Source organism: Furipterus horrens, unplaced genomic scaffold, assembly GCF_987537825.1.
Source record: "Furipterus horrens unplaced genomic scaffold, mFurHor1.1.pri manual_scaffold_1, whole genome shotgun sequence".
Lineage (NCBI taxonomy): Eukaryota > Metazoa > Chordata > Mammalia > Chiroptera > Furipteridae > Furipterus > Furipterus horrens.
The window spans coordinates 97,002,589-97,028,923 of NW_028327171.1; the positions used below are offsets into that span (position 1 = coordinate 97,002,589).

The 26,335-nt window shown below is 36.8% G+C and overlaps 1 protein-coding gene and 1 pseudogene across 1 annotated transcript in view; one reads left to right on the top strand and one right to left on the bottom strand.

The window, feature by feature from the left end:
- CFAP44 (cilia and flagella associated protein 44) overlaps positions 1 to 26,335 on the bottom strand; it is a 153,568-nt gene that overhangs the window by 39,755 nt on the left and 87,478 nt on the right. Inside the window, exons 23-24 of the mRNA XM_090276613.1 lie at positions 16,287 to 16,483; positions 13,661 to 13,835 (exon numbers count right to left, since the gene is read on the bottom strand). Of these exons, the coding sequence (XP_090132739.1) occupies positions 13,661 to 13,835; positions 16,287 to 16,483 (372 nt within the window). The remainder of the gene's footprint in view (positions 1 to 13,660; positions 13,836 to 16,286; positions 16,484 to 26,335) is intronic.
- LOC150021554 (ubiquitin-fold modifier-conjugating enzyme 1 pseudogene) lies at positions 14,320 to 14,809 on the top strand (annotated as a pseudogene).

Consider the following 26,335-nt stretch of genomic DNA (forward strand, 5'->3'; position numbering starts at 1 on the left):
GAGAGAGATAGAGAGTGCAAGCGTAAGCATATGCTTCTGTTCTGCAATGTTAGAGAAAGAAGGCTCATAATTATTCTTATGATATAAATAACTAAGAAACCTAACAAAAGTATATGAAACACCTATGTTCAGATGTTGAGTGATAGGTGATATTCCTCTAAGATCAGGAACAAGAGAATGATGCACACTATCCCCACTTCTATTTAACATAATACTGGGAATCCTATCTAGAGCAGTTAGGCAAGAAAAATAAATGAAAGACATCCAAATTGGAAAGAAAGAAGTAATGATTAGCCAAATATCATATATACACATAACCCATAGACAGACGACAGTGTGATGATGGCCTGAGAGAAGGGGATTGGGGGACTGGGTGGACGTGGGCAAAGGGGGGAAAAATGGAGACAACAGTAACAGTGCCAACAATAAAAATAAAGTTAAAAAACAAAAAAACGTAAAACTGTCAGTATTTTTAAATGACTTGATATTATTTACAGAAAATCCTAAATACTCCACTAAATACTGTTGGAACTAATAAACAAAATCAGTAAAATTAACAATACAAAATTTATGTACAAAAATCAGTTTTGTCCCTATAATAACAAACTAGCAGAAAAAGAAATTAAAAATCTCATTTATAATTAAATTAAAAGGAATAAAATACCTAGAAATAAATTTAACTGAGGTTAAAAAAAAAACAAAACCTGTACACTGAAAACTGTAAGACACTGATGAAAGAAACTGAACACACAAAGAAATGGAAATATATTCTGTGCTCAGGGATTGAAAGAATTAGTATTATTAAAATGTCTGTATTACCCAAAGCAAGCTACGGATGCAATGTAATCCTTCTCAAAACTCCAATGATATTTTTCACAGAAATAGAACAAACAATCCTAAAAACTGCATGATCCCACAAAAAGCCGTAAACAGCCAAACCAATCTTAAGAAAAAAACAACAAAGCTGAAAGCATAATGCTTCCTGATTTCAAATTAATTACAAAGGTATCATAATCAAAATGTATGATATTGAAATAAAAATAGACATGTAGATCAACGGAGCAGAACAGAGAGACCAGAAATAAACCCACATGTGTATGGACAATTTACATAAATCCAATGAAGTTATGAATAGACAATGAGGAAAGGACAGTCTTTTCATTTAAAGGTGCTGAGGAATATCAGCAATAAAATTGGATCAATATCTCATACCATACACAAAATAACTCAAAATAAATTAAAGACTTGAATGTAAGACCTGAAATCATAAACCTCCTAGCATAAACATAGGGGCTAAGGACCTTGACATTGGTCTTGGTGGTGATTTTTTTTATTTAACACCAAAAGCACAAGCAACAAAAGCAAAAATAAACAAGTGGTACTATATCAAACTAAATGCTCTCACACACACAAACAAAATCAACAAAATGAAAAGGCAACCTACTGAATGGGAGAAAATATTTGGAAATCATATACCTGATAATGGGTTAATATCCAAAATATATTTTTAAAGTCTTATATAACACAATAGTAAAAAAAAAATTCTGATTAATATATAAACAGAGGATCTTAATAAACATTTTTTTTACAACAAATACATACAGATGGTCAACAGGTACACGAAAATGAGCTCAACATCACTAGTCATCAGGAAAATGCAAACTAAAATCACACTGAGATCAAGAAGAAAACTTGGAGGATCCAAGGTGATGGAGGAGTAAATGGATGCTATTCTAACCTCCTCCCAGGACCAATCTGGGCTTACAACTAAATTGTGGAGAAATCATCTGGAATAACGCACTAATAACTAGTTGGAGAGAAGTCTTATAACCATGGAGAGACAGAAAAGGCCGTTTCATCACAATGTGACCGGTTGGAAGCATGAAGACGCTAAAGGGCTGGCTGGGCTCCCATGGGTGGCAAATGAATGGACCGAGAAACAGCTCAGCAGCCAGGGGTTCCCCCTGAGAAGGGCAGGGTATAACCCCCCAGCTGGGCTTCCCAGCCTACAGCAACAGAGCAGAAAGTAAAATAGCATCCAGCTGTGAAAAGTGAAAAGCCACAGGGTTTTTTGCTGACCTGAAAGAAACAGCTGGAGAAAAAGAGCTCTTAAGTAGATCATGTACAAAAATATTTTTGTACACACTTACCCCGGGCTCAAGCAGAGAGAGGACAGAGAAAACTAGAGACACTTGGGGAGAATTTTGGGCGGTAGCATTGAGGAGAGAACTGAGGGAGCAGCCAAATGACTCATTCCCCATACTGCAGGCAGACCATTCCCCTTCACATGGCACCAGCCTGAGGGGAAGCAAAAGCCCTGCCTGCAGGAATTAATCTTCCCCACCCTGAGTACTTAAGCCTGATGGCTAATCACAGATTGAATAGATTAACAACTAAAGGAGACAGACAAAGGCAGTAGATCTCTGGTAGTCTCCAACAGGCTACCTAGACCCAGACTTGCACACGATCTGATGCCACCAGGGGCAGATCCAGGAAGTGCAGATCAATATAAGAAGCAGCAACAAACAAGAAGAGTCACAAAAATGGGGAGACAAGGAAACAACCACCATCAAAAGGAAAGGAGGAATCCCAAGAAAGAATGCTAAATGAAATAGAAGAAAGCAAACTATCAGATATGGAATTCAAAACATTGATTATAGAGAAGTTCAACGAGATCAGTGAGCTCAAAGAACACTACAAAGAACTACAGGGAAACTACAAGGAACTTACTAAGAATTACACCAGCATGAAAAAGGACATAGAAGCTATCACTAAGAGCCAGGAGAAAATGAAGAATACAGTTTCTGAATTGAAGGACACAGTAGAAAGACTTGAAAGCAGTCTAGAGGAAGTAGAAGATTGGATCAGCGAGCTGGAGGACAACGTACAAAAAAATTCCCAGACAGTGCAATAAAATGCAAAAGGATTGAAAAAGAATGAAGAGGTTTTAAGAAACCTGCAGGAAAACATGAAATGTAATAATGACAGTATCATTGGAATACCAGAGGAGAAGAAGAGGATCAAGGGATAGAAAACTGTTTGAAAAACTAATGACAGAAAACTTCCCTAAACTGATGAGAGAAAAAGTCACACAAGTCCAGGAAGCACAGAGGGTCTCAATGAAGATGAACCCCAAGAGGCCCACTCCAAAAAACATCATAATTAAAATGGCAACATTGAAAGACAAAGAGAATCCTAAAAGCAGCAAGAGAGAAACAGCTAATAACATACAAGGGAGCTCCAATAAGGCTAGCATCTGATTTCTCAACAGAAACACTACAAGGCAGAAGGGAATGGCAAAAAAATATTTCAAGCAATGAAAAACAAAGGCCTACAACCAAGAATACTCTTTCCAGCAAGGTTCTCATTCAAAATGGAAGGTGAAATAAGGAGTTTCCAAGACAAAAGAAGGCTAAAAGAATACATCTCCACCAAACCAGCATTGCAAGAGATGCTAAAGGGTCTGCTTTAAGAAGATGAAGAAACAGAGAGAGAGACAGAGAGGAAGACAAGTACAAAAGGGGAAAATGACAATGAATAAGTACCTATTGATAATAACCTTAAATGTAAATGGATTAAATGCATCAATCAAAAGATATAGCATAGCTAAATGGATTAGAAAGCATGACCCACATATATGCTGTCTACAAGAGACCCACCTTAGAACAAAAGATCTACACAGATGGAAAGTGAAGGGATGGAAAAATATATTTCAAGAAAATGGACATGGAAAAAAAGCTAGGGTAGCAATACTCATATCAGACAAAACAGATTTCACAGCAAAGGCCATAAAAACAGACAAAGAAGGACATTTCATAATACTTAAGGGAAAAATCCATCAAAAAGATATAACCCTTGTAAACATATGTGCACCCAACTTAGGAGCACACAAATATGTAAGAGAATCTTTGAAAGACTTCAGAAAGGATAAAGACAGCAACACAGTCATAGTAGGCGACTTTAACACCCCATTGTCAACAATAGACAGATCTTCGAAGCAAAGAAACACCAAAGATATTGAGGCATTGAACAATACTCTAGACCAAATGGACTTAGTTGGTATATATAGAACTTTTCATCCCAAAGAAGCAAAATATACATTCTTTTCAAGTGCACATGGAACATTTTCAAAGATAGACCACATGGTAGAACACAAAACAAGCCTCGACAAATTCAAGAAAATTGAAATTATATCAAGCATCTTCTCAAATCATAATGGCTTGAAACTGAAAATCGACCTCAAGGAAAAAACTCAAACACATTCAAACTCATGCTATCAAATAATGAATCAGTTAACAATGACATCAAGTAAGGAATCAAAAAGTTTCTGGAAACAAAGGATAATGAGCACACAACAACCCAAAACCCATAAGATACAGCGAAAGCAGTCCTGAAAGTTTATAGCCATACAGGCCTACCTAAAAAGGATACAAGATTCTATAATAAAAAATCTAACCCTACAGCCACAAGAACTAGAGGAACAAGAAACAAAGCCCAGTGAGAGTAGAAGAAAGGAAATAATCAAGATCAGAGCAGAATTAAATGACATAGAGACTAAACAAATAATTCAATAGATCAACAAAAGTAGCAGATGGTTCTTTGAAAAGATCAGAAAATTGAGAAGCCTTTAACCAAGCTCATCAAGAAAAAGAGAGAGAGGACCCAAATAAATAAAATCAGAAAGGAAAGAGAAGAAATCACAACTGATACCACAGAAATACAAAGGATTGTAAAAAATTATTACAAACAACTGTATCACAAGAAATTTGACAACCTAGATGAAGTGAACAAATTTCTGGAAACATAAAATATTTCAAAACTGAATCAAGAAGAAGCAGAAAGCCTGAACAGACCAATAACAAAGAGTGAAATTGAAGCAGTAATTGAAAAACTCCCAGCACACAAAAGCCCTAGACTGGATGGCTTCACAGGTGAATTTTACAAAACATTTAGGAAAGAACTAAGTCCTATCCTTCTCATACTATTCCAAAAAGTGCAAGAAGAGGGAAGACTCCAAAGCTCTTTTTATGAAGCCAGCATTACTCTAATTCCAAAACCAGGTCAAGACACAACAAAGAAAGAAAACTACAGGCCAATATAGCTGATGAACATAGATGCTAAAATCCTCAACAAAATATTGGCAAACCGGATCCAGCAACACATTAGAAAGATCAGACACCACGATCAAGTGGGATTCATCCCAGGGATGCAAGGATGGTTTAATATTCACAAATCAGTAAATGTAATATGTACTTATTGTCTAGAAGTTTTATGTCTTGCTATTCTGCTCCTTTTTTAATCGCTTAACTAGAGAAAGCAGAATTTTGTTTAGATTCTGTTGTCTAAACCTATTGGAGTTTCTGAGTTGCTGGTTTTTTGTTTTTGTTTTTGTAGTTGAGGTACAGTATTATATTAGTCTCAGGCATGCAACATAATGAGTTGTCACTTACATACCTTACAAAGTGATCACCACAGGTCTACTAATCTTATATCACCTTACAAAGTTCCTACGATATTGTTGACTATGTTCCTTATGCTGTACATTACATCCTGTGACTTATCTGATTTACAACTGGAAATTTGTACCTCTTAATTCCCTTCACTTTATTCACCCATCCCCAACTCCCCTCCCATTTTGAATTGCTGTTTTCTTTGGCTCCAAGTCTGAAATATATGAGGCAGAAAGAAAATCCAGAAAACTTACCATCATATCCTTCCTTAGGTCCCAAGGCTCTCTGTTGTCTGCCTTCTTCTTTCCACATTTTAGAATCTTATGTTTGTTTTATATATGCATATAATGTGCAAGGTTTTTATTTGTATATACCAGGAAAAATAGGAAAATGTGGGTCTATTCCACCTTCCTGAAATAGAAGTTCTTTCTCTCAACTGATCTTTTAATTTGTATTTAGCTTTAATCCAACAATTTTTCTAAGCTTACTTTTTTTTCAGATTCTTTATAGTATTTTATGAAATGATAATGTATGTCAGTAAAGATAGATTCTTTCTTTCCAACCTCTGTGTCTTTTATTTCTTTTGACTCATTGTACTGTCTAGTATATGTACTACAATGTCAAATAAAAATGATGAGAGTGAATATTCTTGTCTTATTCCCAACTGAGGAGAATGCATTAAGTTTTTTTATTATCAAATATGATAGCAATTCATATGGAATTCCCTTTTATTCCTACTTTGTTCAAATAATTTAAAAAATTTTTATTTAGGATGGGTGTTAAATTTTATCAAATAATTTACTATATGTATATTGAGATGACCATATTACTTTATTCTTAATATTGTGGGTCACAGTGATTGTTTCAAATGTTAAATCAGCATTCACTTGATCATTGCATATTATTCTTTTTTTAAAATTACTTGAATTTTATGTGCTTGTAGTGTCCTTGTCTGGTTTTGGTATCAGGGTAATGTTGGTTTCATAAAATGAATTTGGAAGTGTTTCCTTCTCTTTTGTTTTCTGGAGGAGTTTGAGGAGATTGGTATTAATTCTTTAAATGTTTTATAGAATTTATGAGTAAAGCCATCTGGTTTTGATTACTGATTCAATATCCTACTAATAACGGGTCTGTTCATATTTTTTCTTTCTTCATGTTTCAGTCTTGGTAGGCTCTATGTTTCTAGGAATTTATCTATTTCTTCAAGATTGTCCAATTTGTTGCTGTATAATTAATGGTTTATAGTAGTCTCATGATCCTTTGTAGTATTGGTTATAATACCTCTTTAATTTTTTATTTTGAATCATGTCTTTCTTTTTCTTGATCTTTTCTATTTGTAAAATATGTGTGAGGTATAATTGACATACAACATTAGTTTCAGATGTACAACATAATGATTTGATATTTTTATGTATTGTAAATGATAACCAAGATAAGTCTAGTTTAACACCCATCACCATACATAGTTATAGGATTTTTTTCTTGTGATGAGAACTTTTAAGATATATTCTGTTAGCAATTTTCAAATATGGAGTAAAATATTATCACAGTCACCAAGCTGTACATTACATCCCCATGGCTTATTTTACATTAGAGGTTTGTGCCTTTTGACACTCTTGACCCATTTCACCTACCCCACCCCCTACATCTGGCAACAACTAATCTATCCTCTGTATTTATTAACTTGTTTTTATTCTTAATATTCCACATGTAAGTGTGATTATATGTATTTTTTTTGTCTGTCTGACATTTCATTTAGCATAATGCAGTCAAGGTCTGCCCATGTAGTTGCAATAGGCAAGATTATACTATTTTTGTTGCTGAATAAAATAATATATATCACATATTCTTTATCCACTTATTCATTGAAGGACACTTAGGTTGTTTCCATATCTTGGCTATTATAAATAATGCTGCAGTGGTCATGGGGGTACATATATTTTATTGAGTGTTTTCATTAAAAAAAAATACCCATAAGTGGATGACTGGATCATATGGTAATTCTATTTTTAATTTTTCAGGAAACTTCATACTGTTTTCTCTAGTGGCTGCACCAACTTACATTCCCATCAACAGTGCACAAGTGTTCCCTTTTCTCCGCATCTTCCCAGCACTTAGCTCTTGTCTTTTTTGGTAATAGCCATTTCAGCAGGTGTGAGGTGATATCTCAGTGTGTTTGTTTGTTTGTTTGGCTCATTTATTAAGTTATTTTGCTTTCTTTTTTTTTTCCATAAAAAATTTTGTTTGTTTTTCTATTATGGTTGTCCCACTTATTTCCCTATTGCTTCCCTGCACCCTGCCCACCTCTTCTCCCACAGTCAGTCTCAACCTAGTTGTCCATGTCTGTGAGTTATTTATAAATGTTTTTTGACTAGACCTTTCCCCTTTGTATCCCCTTCTCTCCTTCCCTTCTCCCTCCTTGTCACTGTTAGTCTGCCCCTTGTTTACATGCCTCTGGTTCAATTTTGCTCATTTCATTGTGTTGTTCATTAGTCTCCTGTATTAATATCATATGATATTTTTCTTTCATTGCCTGGCTTATTTCACTAAGCATAATTCTCTCTAGTTCCATCTATGTTGTTGCAAATGGCAGAAGTTCCTTCTTTCTTTCTGCTACATAGTACTCCACAGTGTAAATGTACCAGTTTTTTGATCCACTCATCTACAGATGGGCACTTAGGCTGTTACCAGCACTTGGCTATTGTAAATAACGCTGCTATGAACATAGGGGTGCATAGGTTCTTTTGAATTGGTGTTTCAGGATTCTTCAGATATAATACTGGCAATGACATTGCTGGTTCAAAAGGCAGTTCCATTTTTGGTTTTTTGAGGTAATTCCATACTGTTTTCCATAGTGGCTGCACCTTCTGCATTCTCACCAACAGTGCACTAGGGTTCCCTTTTCTCCGCATCCTCACCAGCACTTGTTGTTTGTTGATTTGTTGATGATGGCCATTCTGACTGGTGTGAGGTGGTATCTCATTGTGGTTTTTATTTGCATCTCTCTGATGGCTAGTGCTGTTGAGTAGTTTTTCATATGCCTTTGAATGCTCTGTATGTCCTCTTTGGAGAAGTGTTTGTTCGGGTCCCTTGCCCATTTTTTTAATTGGGTTGTCTTCTTGGTGTTGAGTTGTAAAAGTTCTTTATATATTTTGGAGATCAAGCCCTTGTCTGAGGTATCATTGGCAAACATATTTTCCCATATGGTTGGTTCACTTTCCAGCTTGCTGATGTTTTCTTCTGCTGAGCAGAAACTCTTTAGTTTGATGCATATTCTGTTTTATATATTCTTTCCTTTATTTCCCTTGCCTTAGGAGATGTATCTATGAAAATATTGCTACGTGGGATATCTGAAATTTTTCTTCCTATGTTTTCCTGTAAGATTTTTATGGTGTCACGGCTTACATTTAAGTCTTTGATCCATCTTGAGTTTATTCTGGTGTATGGTGTAAGTTGGTGGTCTAGTTTCATTTTTTTGCAAGTTCCTGTCCAGTTCTACCAACACCATTTGTTGAAGAGGCTCTTTTCACTCCACTTTATGTTCCTTCCCCCTTTGTCAAATATTAGTTGACCATATAGTCCTGGGTTTATTTCTGGGCTCTCTATTCTGTTCCATTGATCTATATGTCTGTTCTTATGCCAGTAACAGACTATCTTGATTACCGTGGCCTTGTGGTATAGTTTGGTATCAGGTATTGTGATTCCTCCTACTGTGATCTTCTTCCTCAAGATTGCTATGGCTATTCGTGATCTTTTTGGGTTCCATATAAATTTTTGAAGTATTTGTTCTAGGTCTGTGAAATATGTTATTGGTATTTTAATAGAGATTGCATTGAATGTGTAGATTGCTTTGGGTAGTATGGACATTTTAATGATGTTTATTCTTCCCATCCATGAACATGGTATAGGCTTCCATTTATTTGTATTTTTCTTAATTTCTTTCTTTAGTTTTATGTAGTTTTCTGAGTACAGTAGTCCCTCTCTATATCGCGGTTCACTTATCGCGGCCTCACTGTATCACGGGATTTTAAAAAATATTATACAGTAGTCCCTCTCTGTATCATGGTTCACTTATTGCAGCCTCATTGTATTGCGGGATTTTTAAAAATATTATATTTAATTATTTATCATGGATTTTTTGCTATATTGCAGGATTTTGAGGTTTGTATATGTATGTTGTTAAAGTTCCGCAGGTTTAAGAATGTAGAATATGTTTAAGAACATAAGTAGTGTTTATAAAAGTGTGGATAAGGTTAATAAGGAAGTGGGAAAGGTTAATAAGGGACTTGTGATTGTTTATAAGTGTGTGGGAAGGGTTGATAAAGCCTTAAAATATATATAAATACTAAAATAAATGTAAGGTTCCTACTTTGAGAATTTTCACCTATCACGGGGAGGTCTAGAATGTAATACCCATGATAAGTGAGGGAATACTGTACTCTATTCCAGCCAAACACCACAGAAAAAAACTGTGACCACACCTCCATCCATGCCAGCAAAGACCAAATAGGGAGTCCAGCTTTCTACCTTTACTGGGCTTTAACAAGGCAAAACAACCCCTTAGGGGTTGGTGTTAAAGAAGGTAAGTCCCGAGAACCAGGACTTTTATCCCCATAGTGAAGTAACAAGCCATACTACCAGTGTCAGTGGAAACCCCATAAGATAGCTTGAACTTCAACTGCCTATAGTAGTAACAAGATGATCCATCCCTCCCAGATCAGGTAGTGTTGGAGGATGCCTATTGGAGAGTGATGACTTTTACCACCCTCCACAGTATCATTGGAGGCCCACTGAAGAGCAAAGTGCTATTGATGGGGGCCTAGTGATATATGGAACTCCAATTCTTGACCAGCAAGTAGCCTCTACCTTCCTCAGGTGTCAGCTGTTGAAAATTGAGTAATCTAGGATCTATATTCATAACGAGATGGCACTCCTCCTTATCCTGCTGAAGTGAGAGAAATCCAGCTAAAACAATATATGAATAAGATCCAGTGTCTCGTAGTACCCCAAAAATACCCAGATTTTAATTTTAAGAAGTCACTTGTCATACCAGAATCAGATGACCTCAACTTAAATGAGAAAATACAATTCCACATGCCAATTCCAAGATGAGAACATTAAAATAATCTAACAAGGATTTTAAAGTAGCCATCATAAAGTCTTTCAACAAATAATTAGGAAGATGCTTAAAACAAATGAAAGAAATAGAAAGTCTCGGAAAGAAATGTAACATATAAGGTAGAACCAAATAGAAATTTAGAACTGAAAAAGAAAAGAACCAAAATAAAATTCAAGAATGGGCTCAATACCAGAATGGAAGAGGCAGAGGAAAGAATCAGTGAACTTTTAGATGAAACATAGCAATTAACCAGTCTGAACAGCAGAAAGAAAAGACACCAGAAACAAACAAGCAAACAACAGCAACAACAAGACATTCAGAGCTTCAGGGATTTAATATTGAAGTCCCAGGAGGAGAAGAAGAGGACTTCTAAAGAACTATGATAAATAATGGCTGAAGACTTCCCCAAAGTTGGCAGGAAACACAAGCATACAGTCAAGAAGTTAAATGAATCCAACAAAGAATAAGTTTAAATAAATCAACACCAAGACACAGCATAATAAAACTTCTGAAAACTAAAGACAAGGGGGGAAAGTCTTGAAATCAGCAAGAGGAAAAAAAAATATATAGGAGGAAAACAATTTCAATGGCAGTATACAAATCATAAGAAACCACAGAGGCCAGCAGGAAGATACACAATATTTTTGCATGCTGAAAATAAGAACTGTTAACACAGAATTCTATGTACAGTAAGAAGGAAAATCAAACAATTCTTAAATGAAGAAAAACTAACAGAATTTGTCGCAAGCATACCTACCATAAAAGAATGGCTAAAGGAAGTTCTCTAAAAAAAAGTGAAATAATAAAAGAAACCTAGGAACAGAAAAAAGAAATTAAAATGGTAATAGCAAAAATATGGGCAAATATATTTTATTTCTATTGTGTTATGTTTGATGACTAAAGATAACTATAACATTGATGTGTTCTAAAATGTATGTAGAAGAAATATTTATACAATTATATCATGAACAGGGGAAATGGGTGGGCAAGGAACATAAAAACAGGTGAAGTTTCTACACTTCATTCAAAATGATAATATGTCAACATTAGTTCACTGTATTAAGTTGTATACATATAATGTAATACCTAAAGCAAATACTAAAATAGCTACATAAAGTTATCTACCACAAACACTGAATAATCATACTAGAATTCTAAAATATTCAACTAAACAAAAACAAAAGAGAATAGAAAATAAAATATAAAAATAGCAGATACAAGCCTCAAATACCAATAATCTTATTAAGTGTAAATGGCTTAAATATACCAATTGAAGAACTGCGATTGACAGAGTGAATTAAAAAAACGTAACCCAACAATATGCTGTCAATACAACATTAACTTCAAAAAAAGCAATGTAGGTAGGCTGAAGTGAACAGATGAAAACAGTTATACTGTTTGAATACTGAATGCTTTTCAGCTAAGATTAGGACAAATGTGGATGCCAGCTCTTTTTGTTCTATTTCAATATAGTGCTAAAAGTTCTAGCCAGTGTAAAACAAGGAAATAAGAAGTGAACAGATTGAATAAGAAGAGATAAAACTGTCCCTGTTTACAGATGACATGAGAGTCTACAGAGAAAACCCCAAGGAACTTCACCCTCCCCTAAAATACCCCTCTCAGCGCAGCACAGTCAGAGTACTGAGATAAACACAAAAATCAATTGTATGTCTATAATGGCAGTGCAAATGAACACACAAACACAAAAGTTAACAGTACAATACTATTAACAATTGATAAAAAATGATTTATGTGTATGTCTAACAAAATATGTACTTTTATCATGAAAAACAACAAAACACATGAAAGAAATCAAAGAAAATCTAAATAAATGGAGTCATACCATGTTCATGTATTAAAAGACTCAACATAATAAATATGTCAATTTTCTCCAAACTAATACAAGATTTAACACAATTCCTATCAAAATATCTGAAAATTTTCTATAAACATAGGCAAGATTATTCTAAAATTCATATGAAAAATAAAAGTAACTAGAATAGCTAAAATAATTTTGAAAAAGAAGATAAAATGAGAGAAATCAGTCTATCCAATTTCAAGACCTATTACATAGCTACAGTAATACACATATGTATGTTGAGAAAGGGACAGACACATATTTCATGGACTAGAAAGTGAAGTGGTAAGTAGACCAACACCAATATGCCCAGATAATTTTTGACAAACATGCAAAAGCAATTCAATGGAGGAAATAGACTTTTCAACAAAAGATGACAGAGCAATTGGACATCTACAGGCAAAAAAATATACAAACATAAACATAAATCTCACACCTTATCAAAAATGAACACTAAATGGATCACAGACTTAAATATACAGTATAACACTACAAAACTTTTATAAAAAGAGAAGAAAATCTTTGGGACCCAGTGTTAGGCAGAATTCTTAGACTTGATACTAAAACCAATATTCACAAAAGGAAAAAATGATAAATTGGCTTCAAGAAAATTGAGAAGTTTTGCTCTGCAATGACCCTGTTCAGGAACTGAAAAAACAAACTACAGATTAGGAAAAAATATTTGAAAGCAACATATCTGACAGAAGACTAGTCTGTAGAATATATTGTAAAAAAACTCTCAAAACTCAACACTTAAATAACTAACATCTTATTTGAACATGAGCAAAAAGACATGAAGAGATATTTTACCAAAGATATATAGGTGGCAAATAAACAACTGAAAATACATGCTTGTTAAATAAAAGTACTTCATATTAGATTTTGAAGCAAATTTCATTTGGTTAGAGACCAACAGGTGAAAGTCAAAACTGTAAGATGGTAGAAGAACAGCAGAAAAATATCTTCATAATGCTGGGATAAAAAGAATTTCTTAATCCTTAAAAATTGCTCTGAGTGTATCAGGAAAATGGAATTTCTGGACCTGAAACTCTTAGGATCATAGAAGTTCCACCAATGTATCAGCACCATGAAAGATCCAGCTGACCTGTCTCCAGTATTTCCATCTCTGTTTCTATTTCTTTCACTTTTTAATTTAAATTAAAAAAATTATATTTATTAATATTGTTAAAGATATTTTGAGACTCATATTAAAAGTTTACATAAAAAACTTACAGTTCTTCCCATTGTTTTTTTCGCTGCTGAATCTTTTGCTGTGCCCTTTCAGCTTTTAATACAAGTTTCCTCGTTTTCTCAATTTGATTTTCCACCATAATTTGACTTAGGGTTTTAGGCCGGAATAGCTTCCCTTTTTCTATAATTGATTCTTCTGGCACACTAATACTCCCACCTAATACAGAGAGTCAACATTTTTTTCAATCTTTTTGAAACATGAAAATGAAATTCTCAAATATTGTTTTCAATTTATCACATTTTTTTCAATCTACAGACTATAATAAATCTGTAAATCACAGTATTTATTAAGCAACTACCATGAATTCAACCCCATAATAAGTATTTAGAATACTGAAATAAAGAGATCTAGAGTACAGTATTTGCTTTTAAGAACCTTATTGAAAATTTGGGAAGATAAGACATATATATGAAATAATTAGACAGTGAGAAAAATAACGATGGACCATATCGAGAAGCTGGGAAGGAGTACTTGTGATATGATAGTAGGAGAAGGGGAAAGCAAGTGAGTCCTGTTTGACGTATATAATTTGAGTTGACATCTACCAACTGCAGTGGTCTGTAGGCAATTTAAAAAGTGATCAGAAACATACAATCAAATCCATAATTTTAAAGTTATTGGCTTTAGGTCCTTGTTCAAGATGATGGACAAGGCCACACAGAATGTCATGTCTGAGATCCCAGGACTGAAAACTAACAATGGGCTGGAGATCAGGAGCTGCAGGTACAGTGATTCAAGGAGGAATATCAGCCTCTTATCTGATATGTGGAAAACAACAAGAATGTGGACAATGATTGGTTCCAACTGCTGTCCAACAAGGAACAAACTTGGTGGTGTGGAAAATACTGGTACATCCATGATCTCCTCAAATATGAGTTTGACATACCAAATTATCACATGTCCCACTACTGCTCCAGACACTGAAGCCCCTGACCTGGATGGGAAAACAGTCAAGATGTATAGGGGTGGCAAAATATGTCTGACTGACTGCTTTAAGCCTTTGTAGAACACTAACATACAATGAGTCTAGCTCTTCTCTGGCTCTGGGGCTGGGTCCATAACTGGCAGTGGAAATCTTGGATGTGATTCAGAAAGGTATGATATAGCATAGCAAGAAATGCAGTCGATGAAGGATCAAGCCATTGGAGCTGAACAGAGCGGCTGATTTCCTGTGCATCCCTCCCACTTTCTCACCCACTGCTACTAAGTAGATGCAGCAGGCATTGCTGAAAAACAACAAAACAGTATTGATACTGAATTTCTAAGGCTACACAGGGAAGGGAAAGACTAGGGCTTTAGAAAATCAAAAGACAATTTATATCCCTTCCCCAAGTAAAACAATGTGAGATTCTGAAGGGATAGGGGTGACTAAAAGTGGGTACATGATCTTTTGGTTTCTGGAGATGACATCAGTTAAAACTGTTCCTCTTGGGGGGGAGTTATTGGCTTTATCAGTAAGTATCTGGGGGAATTACTCAATACATGTTCAAGCTACATAGAGATATACTTTAGATATATGTGAAAAAAGTTAATGAGATGGTCATATAGTTATACCTCACCATGTCATATTTCAAGTATATGATAGCATGGAAAAGAAAGTTTAATGTAGCCTGAGGGTCATGGAAGTTTTTTTTTTTTTTTTTTTTAATTTAAATGTAATTCAGTCTGGATCCCCATGAACTAGTAGAATTCCAAGAGAAGAGTGAATTGGTCACTCTACCAGAAGCTTGGATATGGAAGCATCAAGCATAATTAGGGAGCAGCAAGCAGGACAATAGGTTAAAAATACAAGTTGAACAGTATGAAAACACATCATTAATAGGAAACAGAAAAGAGATACATAGTGGAAGAAAATACTGGGATAATGGTTTCAGAATTTGTCCTAGAGGCAGAAAAGAGCCATTAAAGATTTAATGAAGAGGATAAACCAGGTCCAATGCCAGTTCTGTATCACAGGCACTAGTCCAGATGTGGCCAGGCTACAGAGCCCTTAATTTGTTTTTGACTGGGCTCTCCAAGCCATTCCCTGAATTCTTGTCCTTCTTCCAGCCATCTGCAGTCACCGTGTGGACTGTTACAAGAGTCAGGTTGCAGGAATTAGATGTACTATTTTCACATCTATATTCTCAGCTCATCATTCTGTTTAAAGCACATGCTCTTGGAAAATAGTTTGAAATAGTATGTTCTAGCCCCAGACTCTGGGATGGAGCCCACGAATCTGGGAAGAAACAATGCCTGGAAAGTAGCATCTGGGGAAATCCTAGATTTAGGAATAGGTGAATATGAGAAGCAAAACAAACAAACAAACAAACAAACAAAACAGCAGCATTGGGTACTCTTATTCTCTCCATCATACGACCAGGGTGTTTTCTTTAGCAGCCTGTCTCAAATAGGAAAGCTGGTGTGGTGCATTTGCTGGAGAAACCTGGCCTCTCATTCTCAACCATACATAGTTCTTTAGATTATTTATTCCAAAGAAATAAAGGACAGGAGACAAGAGATTCAGCTCAAGCCACCAGAAAGCATTCCAATGTTCTGCCCACAAAAATACAATTCAGTTTTGAAGTCTTAATAAATGAGGATTTAAAAGCTTTTTATTTAGGTTACCTGTATCTTTCTGGCTATCCTTTCTTCCAAGTCCCTCTTTTTCAAACCTCTCCAATTTGCTTGCTCTTCTCTCTGACTGACTGGCCCGTTTGGATTTGGAGTACTTAGAGGGCTTAACAAGCCTATAGGAGGAGATCTTGTGATCACTTTGTATGGCATGAACCACAATAGTATCACTTTCCAATGAATCACGAAACCTGAAAAAAGAGAACAAGGATTTCACTAGTCACTATTTTAATCATCCACACTATTTTAAAATCATTCTACATGATTATTAAGTAATAAAATAAGGCTGCAATACACTATGCTTATAAATAATATCATTATATCACACTGGATCCAAAATTTAATCATACATATACCAAGGATGTGATGGAAGTTGGACAGGACTTCATTAAAGAGCAAGTAGAATTTTCCTCCTAACATAAGTATTAACAACCCATTATTAATCAGTGTAATATTACTGTTTTGGTAATGTAAAGAAAAATTTAAAAATTTCAAGCTGACTGCAGTTTAATGGTAAATGGATCAACTCAAACTAAGAAAATGTAATCTACCTCTCCATTAACTCATATATTATATACATGTCTCCATGTTATATATACCTCATATATTATACATTATAAATATAAATAATAATAAGATGATATATACCATATATCTCATATATATCATATTATCCCACTTGCCTCTATAAGAAACATTAAGTTCTGAAATTCATACTGCTTTCTAGTTCACCTTTCTCATACAGCCCACAAAGATTTATCTTTTTTTAAAAAATCCTCACTTGAGGACATGCATATTGACTTTAGAGAGATAGAGAGGAAGGAAGGGAGGGAGAGAGAGAAACATCAGTGTAAGAGAGATTGATTGCCTCTTAAACACACCCTGACCGGGAATCAAATCCATGACCCTTTGGTGTATGGAACAATGCTTAACCAACTGAGCTACTCATGAGATTTATTTTTCAAAAGTTCTTCATCAATTAAGTTGTTGCTATTTTTGGCACTTATTCATAATTATTCCCCTATGTTTTAATTTTAGAATTTAACTCATTTATGTACATAGTAACTATTCCTAGCTTGTATGCTTTTCTTATTGTTTTTCTAACTTAATCCTTTAAATTTATTTCTCCTTTTAAAATGGCTTACTATTTCTTCTTAATTTTCCCATTTCTCTTTAAATTTTAGTCTTTCCATGAGACCCAGATAACATGAAAGAAACAATGGATACTTTTGATCACATCAAAATTTAAAACTTCTGTACAGTTAAAAAAATATGAACAAGGTTTAAGGCAAATGGCAGAGTAGGAGAAAGTAGTTGCAATGTGTATAATACAAGGTGAATACTTACAGAAATAGAAACTATAACTATAAAAATAGGGGGAAAATAAACAGAACTCCAAGAAAAATGAACAAGGAAACTAAATAGGGAATTCTACAATAAAGATAAATGAACTAAGAATCATGAAAACAAATGCTCAACTTCATCCATAATCAAAATAATATATTCAACCAAGAGTCATTACATATTTGGCCTATTAGGCTGGTGAAGATGAAAACACTGGTAATACCCATTGTTATTCACTGGTACAAATTTATCCTCTCATCAATTCCAATTGGAGGGATAAGTACTTAATATTTCCTTCCATTTGTTTATTGAAGACAGCAAGCAATGGAGGGTCAGGGACCTGGATCAGGTTGGGAAACAGGGAATTAAGGAAACAAGTATTTGAGTGCAAGCAGAATGGCGAGGAAGCAGTTCCACCTGATGAGGATGATGGGAAAATTGGGTCCTAGAGTTGTGGGCACATGTTCCCTGCTTCTTCTTCTTCTTTTTAAATTTAGGGTTAGGGTTTTTCTTTTAAGCTTTACTGTATTTTTTCGTACTGCCATTTGGTTCCCTTATACTGCCAATGCTCCCCACCCTCACCACAATCACCACACTGCTGTCCATGTCCATGAATCCTTTTTCCTTTTTGCTCAATCCCCTCCCCAACCACTAGCTGTCATCCTGCTTCTGACATCATCTGGGAGACACAGGCCTCAAGGATGATGGCTGCAAGCAGATTGAATCCTGGGAACCTCACCAAAGACTGCCTGCTCCAGCAGAGCAGAGAAACCACAGATTTGAAGAACCGAAAAAAGTAGACAGGCTGGGGCAATGAGCCTCAGTGGTACTAAAAATGACTTTCTTGCCAACCTAGTAGAATAGGAGCCCAGAGTAAAATTTAAGTTAATTTAAATAAAGTTAAAGCCCTGGCTGCTGTGGCTCAGTGGATTGAGCATCGGTCTGCAAGCCAAGGGTCGCTGGTTCGATTCCCAGTCAGGGCACACTACTAGGTTGCACGTCAGGTCCCCAGTTGGGGGTGCGAGTGAGAGGCAACCATGCAGTAATGTTTCTCTTCCTCTCTTTCTTCTTTCCCCTCTCTCTAAAAATAAAAATAAACAAGCAAACAAATAATTTTTAAAAAAAGTTAAAACCAGCAATATTGCCTATATACCTGAATATGTGAATTAATAGGTTCACATATTCTCTTGGTGGGTAGCAATCTAGATATAATTTAATGATTTATATATTCAAACATTATCTAATAATTCAAATACTCAAGGATTTGATGCCAAGTAACAAGTGCCATAACTCACAGGGCAGAGTACCAAAGAGGAGACAGCTGCGCAGAGAGAGAGAGCTCTGAAGACCTGCAAAGGGCTCCTTTCCAGCCTCAGGAGAGTCTTTATCAGCATATAACATGTAAGGAGTCTACCTGAGGCTGGGGAAAGAAACACCAGAAAGGAAGCAGGTATAGTAATCCCCAGTCCCCACACAGGTTGGAATAGCTTGTGTTATCACAAGTCTTATAACACATGGACATAGGGGTAGAGTACTCAGAAGAATTTTATCTCAGTAGTGGGAAAAATTAGCTCTGTACTAAAGGCTGTGTGATCTTGCCTAACAAGGAAGCCTCAAAATAATCAAGCTACTTTCAGATAACTTGACTAAATCCCAGAACAAAGATCAAGAATTATAAAAGTATGTAAAAAACATCTAGTACCCACAACATAAAATTTGCAATGTCTGGCATTCAATCAAAGTTTCTAGGCAGGCAAAATAGAAGACAAATATGACCCAAAATAAAGAGAAAAATATCAATTAATAGAAACATATCCAGAAATGACATAGATTATATAACTAGCAGAGAAGGATTTTAAAGTGGTTATTATATTTTACATGTCCAAGGTTAAAAAAAAGAAAAAAAAGCATGAGCATGTTAAAGTGAACAAAATCCTCACCTATCATACTAGGAAGTCAACAAATAATGATTAGTAATAAATTCATAGAAATATATTATTTAGATGTATGGTAGCACCTACTAAAATAAATATAAAAAGTGGATTCTTTTCAAGATATATCATGTTTATAAACTAAAAAATTCAATATTTAAAAAATGTCTGTTAATGTCTAAGGCAATCTACAGATTCAATGTAATTCCAATAAAAAATCTTAGTATGTCTTTCTGTGCAAATTGACAAGTTGACTCTATACAAAGGACCTACACAATACTGAAGATGAAGAACAAAGCCAGGGGATTTATAGCATCAGAGGTCAAGAATAATTAAAACAATGTGATACTAGCACATAAGCATATAGGTCAACGGAACAGATGAAGAGCTCAGGAATAGACCCACATATACACCATTAACTGTAGCATCCCTACAATCTAGTGAGGAAAAAATAGTTTTTCCAGCAAATGATAACTAGGTTAATTGGATATCCATGTAGAAACAAATGACAATTGATCTCTATCTCTCTCTCTCCCTTTATTTTTTTGGGGGGTGGGGAAATTTTTACAAAAATGTATTTGAGCCAAATAGAGGGTAGGCCTAGAAGGAAGATCTCAACATACTGAAATAAATGCTTCAGAGAATAACAGTTTGCAGTTTCTTTATCCATTTGAGTTTAAAGAGGGATTATATAAAGGTGGGAGAAAGCAAAGTGGAGATTAAATTACAGTATAGTTAGATTATGTGCTTTCTTGAATGTGGTCACACATTAGAATGGGGCAGGGGGAGGATTTCAAAGATGTGTTAACCTAGATGCAAAGAAACAATAGACAGAGATTGCTTAAGGCAAAAATAAAGACTTTTGGACCAAAGATGGCGGAGGAGTGAGGGGAGGATGCACTTGCTTGCTCCTGAGACCTGTCTATAGTTTAGGCTAATCGTGGATAGAGCATCTCAGTTAACATCTGGATACTGGCAAGAGTTGAGCCTTGGCACTGCTAGATAAGAGAAGACCATCTGGGAGCAACTTGTCTGGTGAGGATAGTGGAGGAGAAAGAGACGAGATGGAATTTCTGACTGACTTGGCTCCCTGAACTGTGGCTGGCAGTGCACAAAGATGTTTTTAGTGGCCCTAGGTCTCCCCTGAGAGGAGTCGGGTGGAGAGTAAGGCTCTACCTACTGGTAGAGCCAGGAGTAGGCCAGGTGGCATCTGGCTCTGAGAGGCAAGGAAAAGCGTACGTGTGTGTGTGTGAATGTGTTTTTCTTTTTTATTTTTCTCTTTTGATTGTGTTTTACGGACAAGAGAGGAGAGGCTGGGGTGGGGAGAGATTCTTGAGGAATGCAGGCACAGCAGCACACTCGCCCATTCCGCAACACTCCCCCTGGGTCATGCAAGCATGCACATGGAAGCGCCCCGGTCTGCTCTCACAGGCACGCAACCAACCCACCTGCCAACGCACCAGGTGCCCCCAGCCCACCCACACAGGTGTGCAACTAGTCTGCTCACTGCCGGCCCGTGCTGGTGCGCAAAAGCGCCTTGGACCCACCCGCCTCAGTGCACAACCAGTCAACCTACCTCTGCAATGCACGAGGGAGTGCACCCACCCCTGGATGAGGCCAAAGGAGGGTGAAGTGAACTAGAGGCACTTTGTAAATGGTTTTGGGTGCTGGCTCTGGAGAAAGAGCTGGGAGAGCAATGGACTAGATCCCAGTACAGAATCATCCCCAGTGCTATGGGCGAAATCTCTTAAGCAGACAACTCCCCTCCAAGTGGCATCAGCTGGAGGCAACTCAACAACTATATACAAGAAGGTCACACCACAGAGGCAGAAAATAAAAGTAGATCAATCTAAGAAGCAGAAACAAACAAGACCAGTCACCCAGAATTGGGGGGGGGGGGATAACATTCCACGAAACAGGAACAACACCCTACCAAAAGGAAAGGAGGAATTCCCAAGAGAAGGGGTAGATGAAATAGAGGCAAGCCACCTATAAGACACGGAATTTGAAACAACAGTAATGAACAATGAACTCCAGGGGAACTAAAAAGATATCCAGGGAAACTACAAGGAACTTACTGTGAACTACAGCAGCATAAAAAGGAACATAGGAATTATCAATAAGAATCAGGAAGAAATGAACAATAGAATTTCTGAACTGAAGAACACAGTACAAGCAATCAAAAGCAGGCTAAATGAAGCAGAGGATCAGATCAGAGAGCTGGAGGACAACGTACAAAAAACTTACCAGACAATGCAACAAAACGAAAAAAGACTTAAAAAGAATAAAGAGAGTGTAAGAGAACTGCAGGACAACATGAAATGAAACAATATCTGTATAATAAGGATACAAGAATGAAAAGAAGAGGAGCATGGGATAAAAAAACCTGATTGAAAAAGTAATGACAGAAAACTCTCCTAACTTGATGAGAAAAAAAGTCATGCAAGTTCAGAAAGCACAAAGGGTCCCAGTGAAGATGAACCCCAAAAGGCCCACTCCAAGGCACATCATAATTAAAATGACAACATTCAAAGACAAAATGAGAATCCTAAAGGTAGCAACCCTCCCCCCCCCCAAAAAAAACAGCAAATAACATACAAGGGAGCTCTGATAAGATTATCAACTGATTTCTCAACAGAAACACTACTAGCCAGAAGGGAATGGCAAAAAGATATTTCAAGCAATGAAAAACAAAGGCCTACAACCAAGACTACTCTACCCAGCAAAGCGCTCTTTCAAAATGGAAGGTAAATTAAGGAGTTTCCCAGACAGAGGAAGACTAAAAGAATACATCTCTACCAAACCAGCATTGCAAGTGATGCTAAAGGGAATGCTTTAAGAAAAAGAAGGTTATTTAGAGACTTCCAGCCAAGATGGAGGCACAGACACACTGTGTCTCCCTCCACAACTAAGAAGGAATACAACTACCTCAAAACTAGAAACAACCAGAAGTTCCAGAAAATCAAAGTGCATGGAAGTCCAACAAACAAGATATAAAGAAGAAATATTCATCCAGACAGGTAGGAGAGGACATGATGTGGTGGTGGCAGCAGCTGTGGCAGTGGCAGACCAACAGAAAGTGCAGTCACATGTTTTAAAAAGTCAGGAGGGACACCTGGGGAGTGTACCCAGCTCCTCACCAGACCGCAAAGCTCATGGTCCCAACACCAGGGAAAATCAAGTCTCATTGCTTATGACTGTGCAAATCAGTGGGGGTTGGGGCAAAGGAAGAAACTGACGGTCTCTCAGCAGAGTCTGCTTATTTAAGGGCCTCCATGATCCTAGAATAACCACAGACCCACCCACTCTGAGATCAACGGCCAGGGCAACAGTGAGAGGGGTGCCAGTCCCATACAGAAGTGGGAAAAGTGCCTGGAAAAGGGGCAAGGGCTGAGCAAGTGGCATTGTTCCCTCTCAGACCCCTCCCCCACATACAGTGTCACAACGTGGTGAAACAGGTCGCTCTATACTGATGAATCCCTAAGTCTCTGCCCCTTACAAAATAACAGGAGTGACAGCTCTACCTAAGACACAGAGGCAAACAAACAAAGGAGCCTGTCAAGATGAGGAGACAGAGAAATAGTCCCCAAAAGGGGGAACAGATCAAAGTTCCAGTGGAAGAGCTAAGTGACAAGGAGATAGCTAACCTAACAGATGAGGAGATAGCCAACCTAATAGATGCAGAATTCAAAAGACTGGCGATAAAGATACTCACAGGCTTGACAGATATGCTTGAGTATGGCAAATGCATAAGGGAAGAAGCAAAGGCTATGCCAAATGAAATGAAGAAAAATCCACACAAAACTAATGGTGAAGAGAAGGAAACCGGGATTCAGATCAATTATTTGAAACATAAGGAAGAAAAAAACAGTCAACCAGTACAGAATGAGGAAACAAAAATTGAAAAAAATGAGAAGAGGCTTGAGAACCTCTGAGACAACTTTAAACGTGCCAAATTCTGAATCACAGGGGCGCCAGAAGAAGAGGAAGAACAAGAAATTGAAAAGCTATGTGAAAAAATAATGGAGGAAAACTTCCCAAATTTTGGGAAGGAAATAGACATACAAGTCCAGGAAGCTTGGAGAGTCCCATGTGAGCTGGGCCCAGAGGGGACCACACCAAGACATATCATGATTAAAATGCCAAAGGTGAAAATAAAGAGAGTATCCTAAAAACAGCAAGAGAGAAGCAGAGAGTTGCCTACAAAGGGGTGACTATAAGACTATCAGCTGATTTCTCAAAAGACACTTTTCAGACAAGAAAGGATTGGCAAGCAGTATTCAATGTGATTAAAAGCAACCTACAACCAAGATTACTCTATCCAGCAAAGCTATCATTTGGAATGGAAGGGCAGATGAAGTGCTTCCCAGACAAGGTAAAGCTAAAAAAGTTCACCATCACCAAGCCATTATTATATAAAATGTCAAAGGGACTTACTTAAGGAAAAAAAGATCAAAACTATGAAAACTAAAATGACAACCAGCTCACAACTCTCAACAACTGAATATAAAATATAAAAACAAAACCTAATTAAGCAAACCAGAATAAGAGCAGAATCATAGGTATGGGGATCATTTGGAGGGTTATCAGCTGGGAGGAGGGAGAAAGACAAATGGGGAAATGGTGCAGGGACTAAGAAGCATAATCAGTTGGTACAAAATAGACAGGGGGAAATTAAGAATAATATAGGAAAGGGTGAATCCAAAGAACTTATATGCACAAACCATGGACATGAACTAAGAGGGGGTGGAATTGCTGGAGGAAAGGGGGGTCCTGGGCAGAGGGGAGCAAAGGGGAAAAAAACTGGAACTACTCGTCGGCAGCCGTCCGTCTCGAGAGACGATGGTGTAGCTTCTTAAGAGTCTATCTGCACCGCCGAGAATGGCTGTGCAGTCCGACTCGGGAGTGACACGGTATCTGTCTCCTCCTGTGTTAAATCGACATCTTGTGATGACGCTGGAGTGTCCTCTCCAGTGAAGCTGAAGCTACAGAGCCTGGGCAGGGTGATATGGAGGGTCTGCTGTTGCCCATGCAGCAGACCCCCCCCCCCTCGCAGCTGAAGGGTCCAAGGGAAACACGGAGTCAATACAGCTTGGCTTCAGGTGCGCCGCAGGAGTTGCCAGTGTTGACTACAACGTCAAACCGCCTTAGGGACTCTGGCTCCGGATTTTCTGTCGGGGTTTACTCCCTTAGCCTTTCCCCTGAAGAGGTATGCCGCAAGGCAGCGGAGGTTTTTTGGAGTCAGAGTTTTCCTTCTCTGATGTGCCCTGACTGGAAGATCGAACCAGCGACACTTAGCTCGCAGGCCGACACTCAATCCACTGAGCCAAACCAGCCAGGGGACTGGAACTACTATAACAACATAATCAATAAAATATACTTTAAAAAAAAGAAGAAAAAGAGAGAGGAAGAGGAACACTTGCACAAAGGGAAATAAGTAAATACCTGTCAATAATAACCTTAAGTTGTAAATGGATTAAGTGCTCCAATCAAAAGACATAGCATAGCAGAATGGATATGAAAACATGACCCACATATATGCTGTCTACAAGAGACACACCTCAAAAGAAAAGATTTACACAGACTGAAAGTGAAGAGATGGAAAAAAGTATTTTAAGCAAATGGACATGAAAAGAAAAGATGGGATAGCAATCCTTATATCAGACAAAGCAGATTTCATAGCAAAGGCCATAAAAAGAGACAAAGAAGGACATTTCATAATACTTCAGGGAACAATCCATCAAGAAGATATAACCCTGGTAAACATATATGCACCCAACATAGGAGCACCCAAATATATAAGAAAAGTATTGGAAGACTATAAGTAGGATACTAACAGCAACACACTCATAGTAGGGGACTTTGACACCCCGTTGCCAATAATGGAAAGATCTTCAAAGCACTCTAGACAAAATGGTCTTAGTTGATATATACAAAATTTTCACCTCAAAGAAGCAAAATATAGATTCTTTTCAAGTGCACATGGAACATTTTCAAAGGTAGAGAACATGGTAGGACACAAAACAAGCCTCAACAAATTCAAGAAAATTGAAATAATATCAAGCATCTTCTCAGATCTCAATGCCTTGAAACTGGAAATCAACCTCAAGGGAAAAACTCAAAAACATTCAAACTCATGGAGGATGAATAACATGCTATTAAATAATGAATGGGTTAACAATGACATCAAGGAAGAAATCAAGAAATTTATGGAAACAAATGATAATGAACACAGAACAGTCCAAAACCTATGGGAAACGGAAAAAGCAGTCCTGAGAGAAAGGTTCATAGCAACACAGGCATACCTAAAAAGGATAGAAGAATAATTTCAAATTAAAAAATTTAACCCTACAGCTACAGGAACTAGAATGACAAAAACAAACAAAGCCCAGAGCAAGTAGAAGGAAGGAAGTCATCAAGATCAGAGCAGAATTAAATGACATAGAGACTAAACAAACAATTCAAAAGATCAACAAAATTAGGAGTTAGTTCTTTGAAAAGATAAACAAAATCGACAAGCCTTTAGCCAGGCTCAAGAAAAATAAGAGAAAGGACGCAAATAAACAAAATCAGAAACAAAAGAGGAGAAATCTCAACCGATATCACAGAAGTACAAAAGATTGTAAGAAATTACTGCAAACAGCTGTATGGCAAGAAACCTGACAACCTAGATGAAATGGACAAATTTCTAGAAACATAATCTTCCAAAACTGAATCAAGAAGACACAGAGGACTTCTGGCCAAGATGGAGGCCTAGATTGACATGCT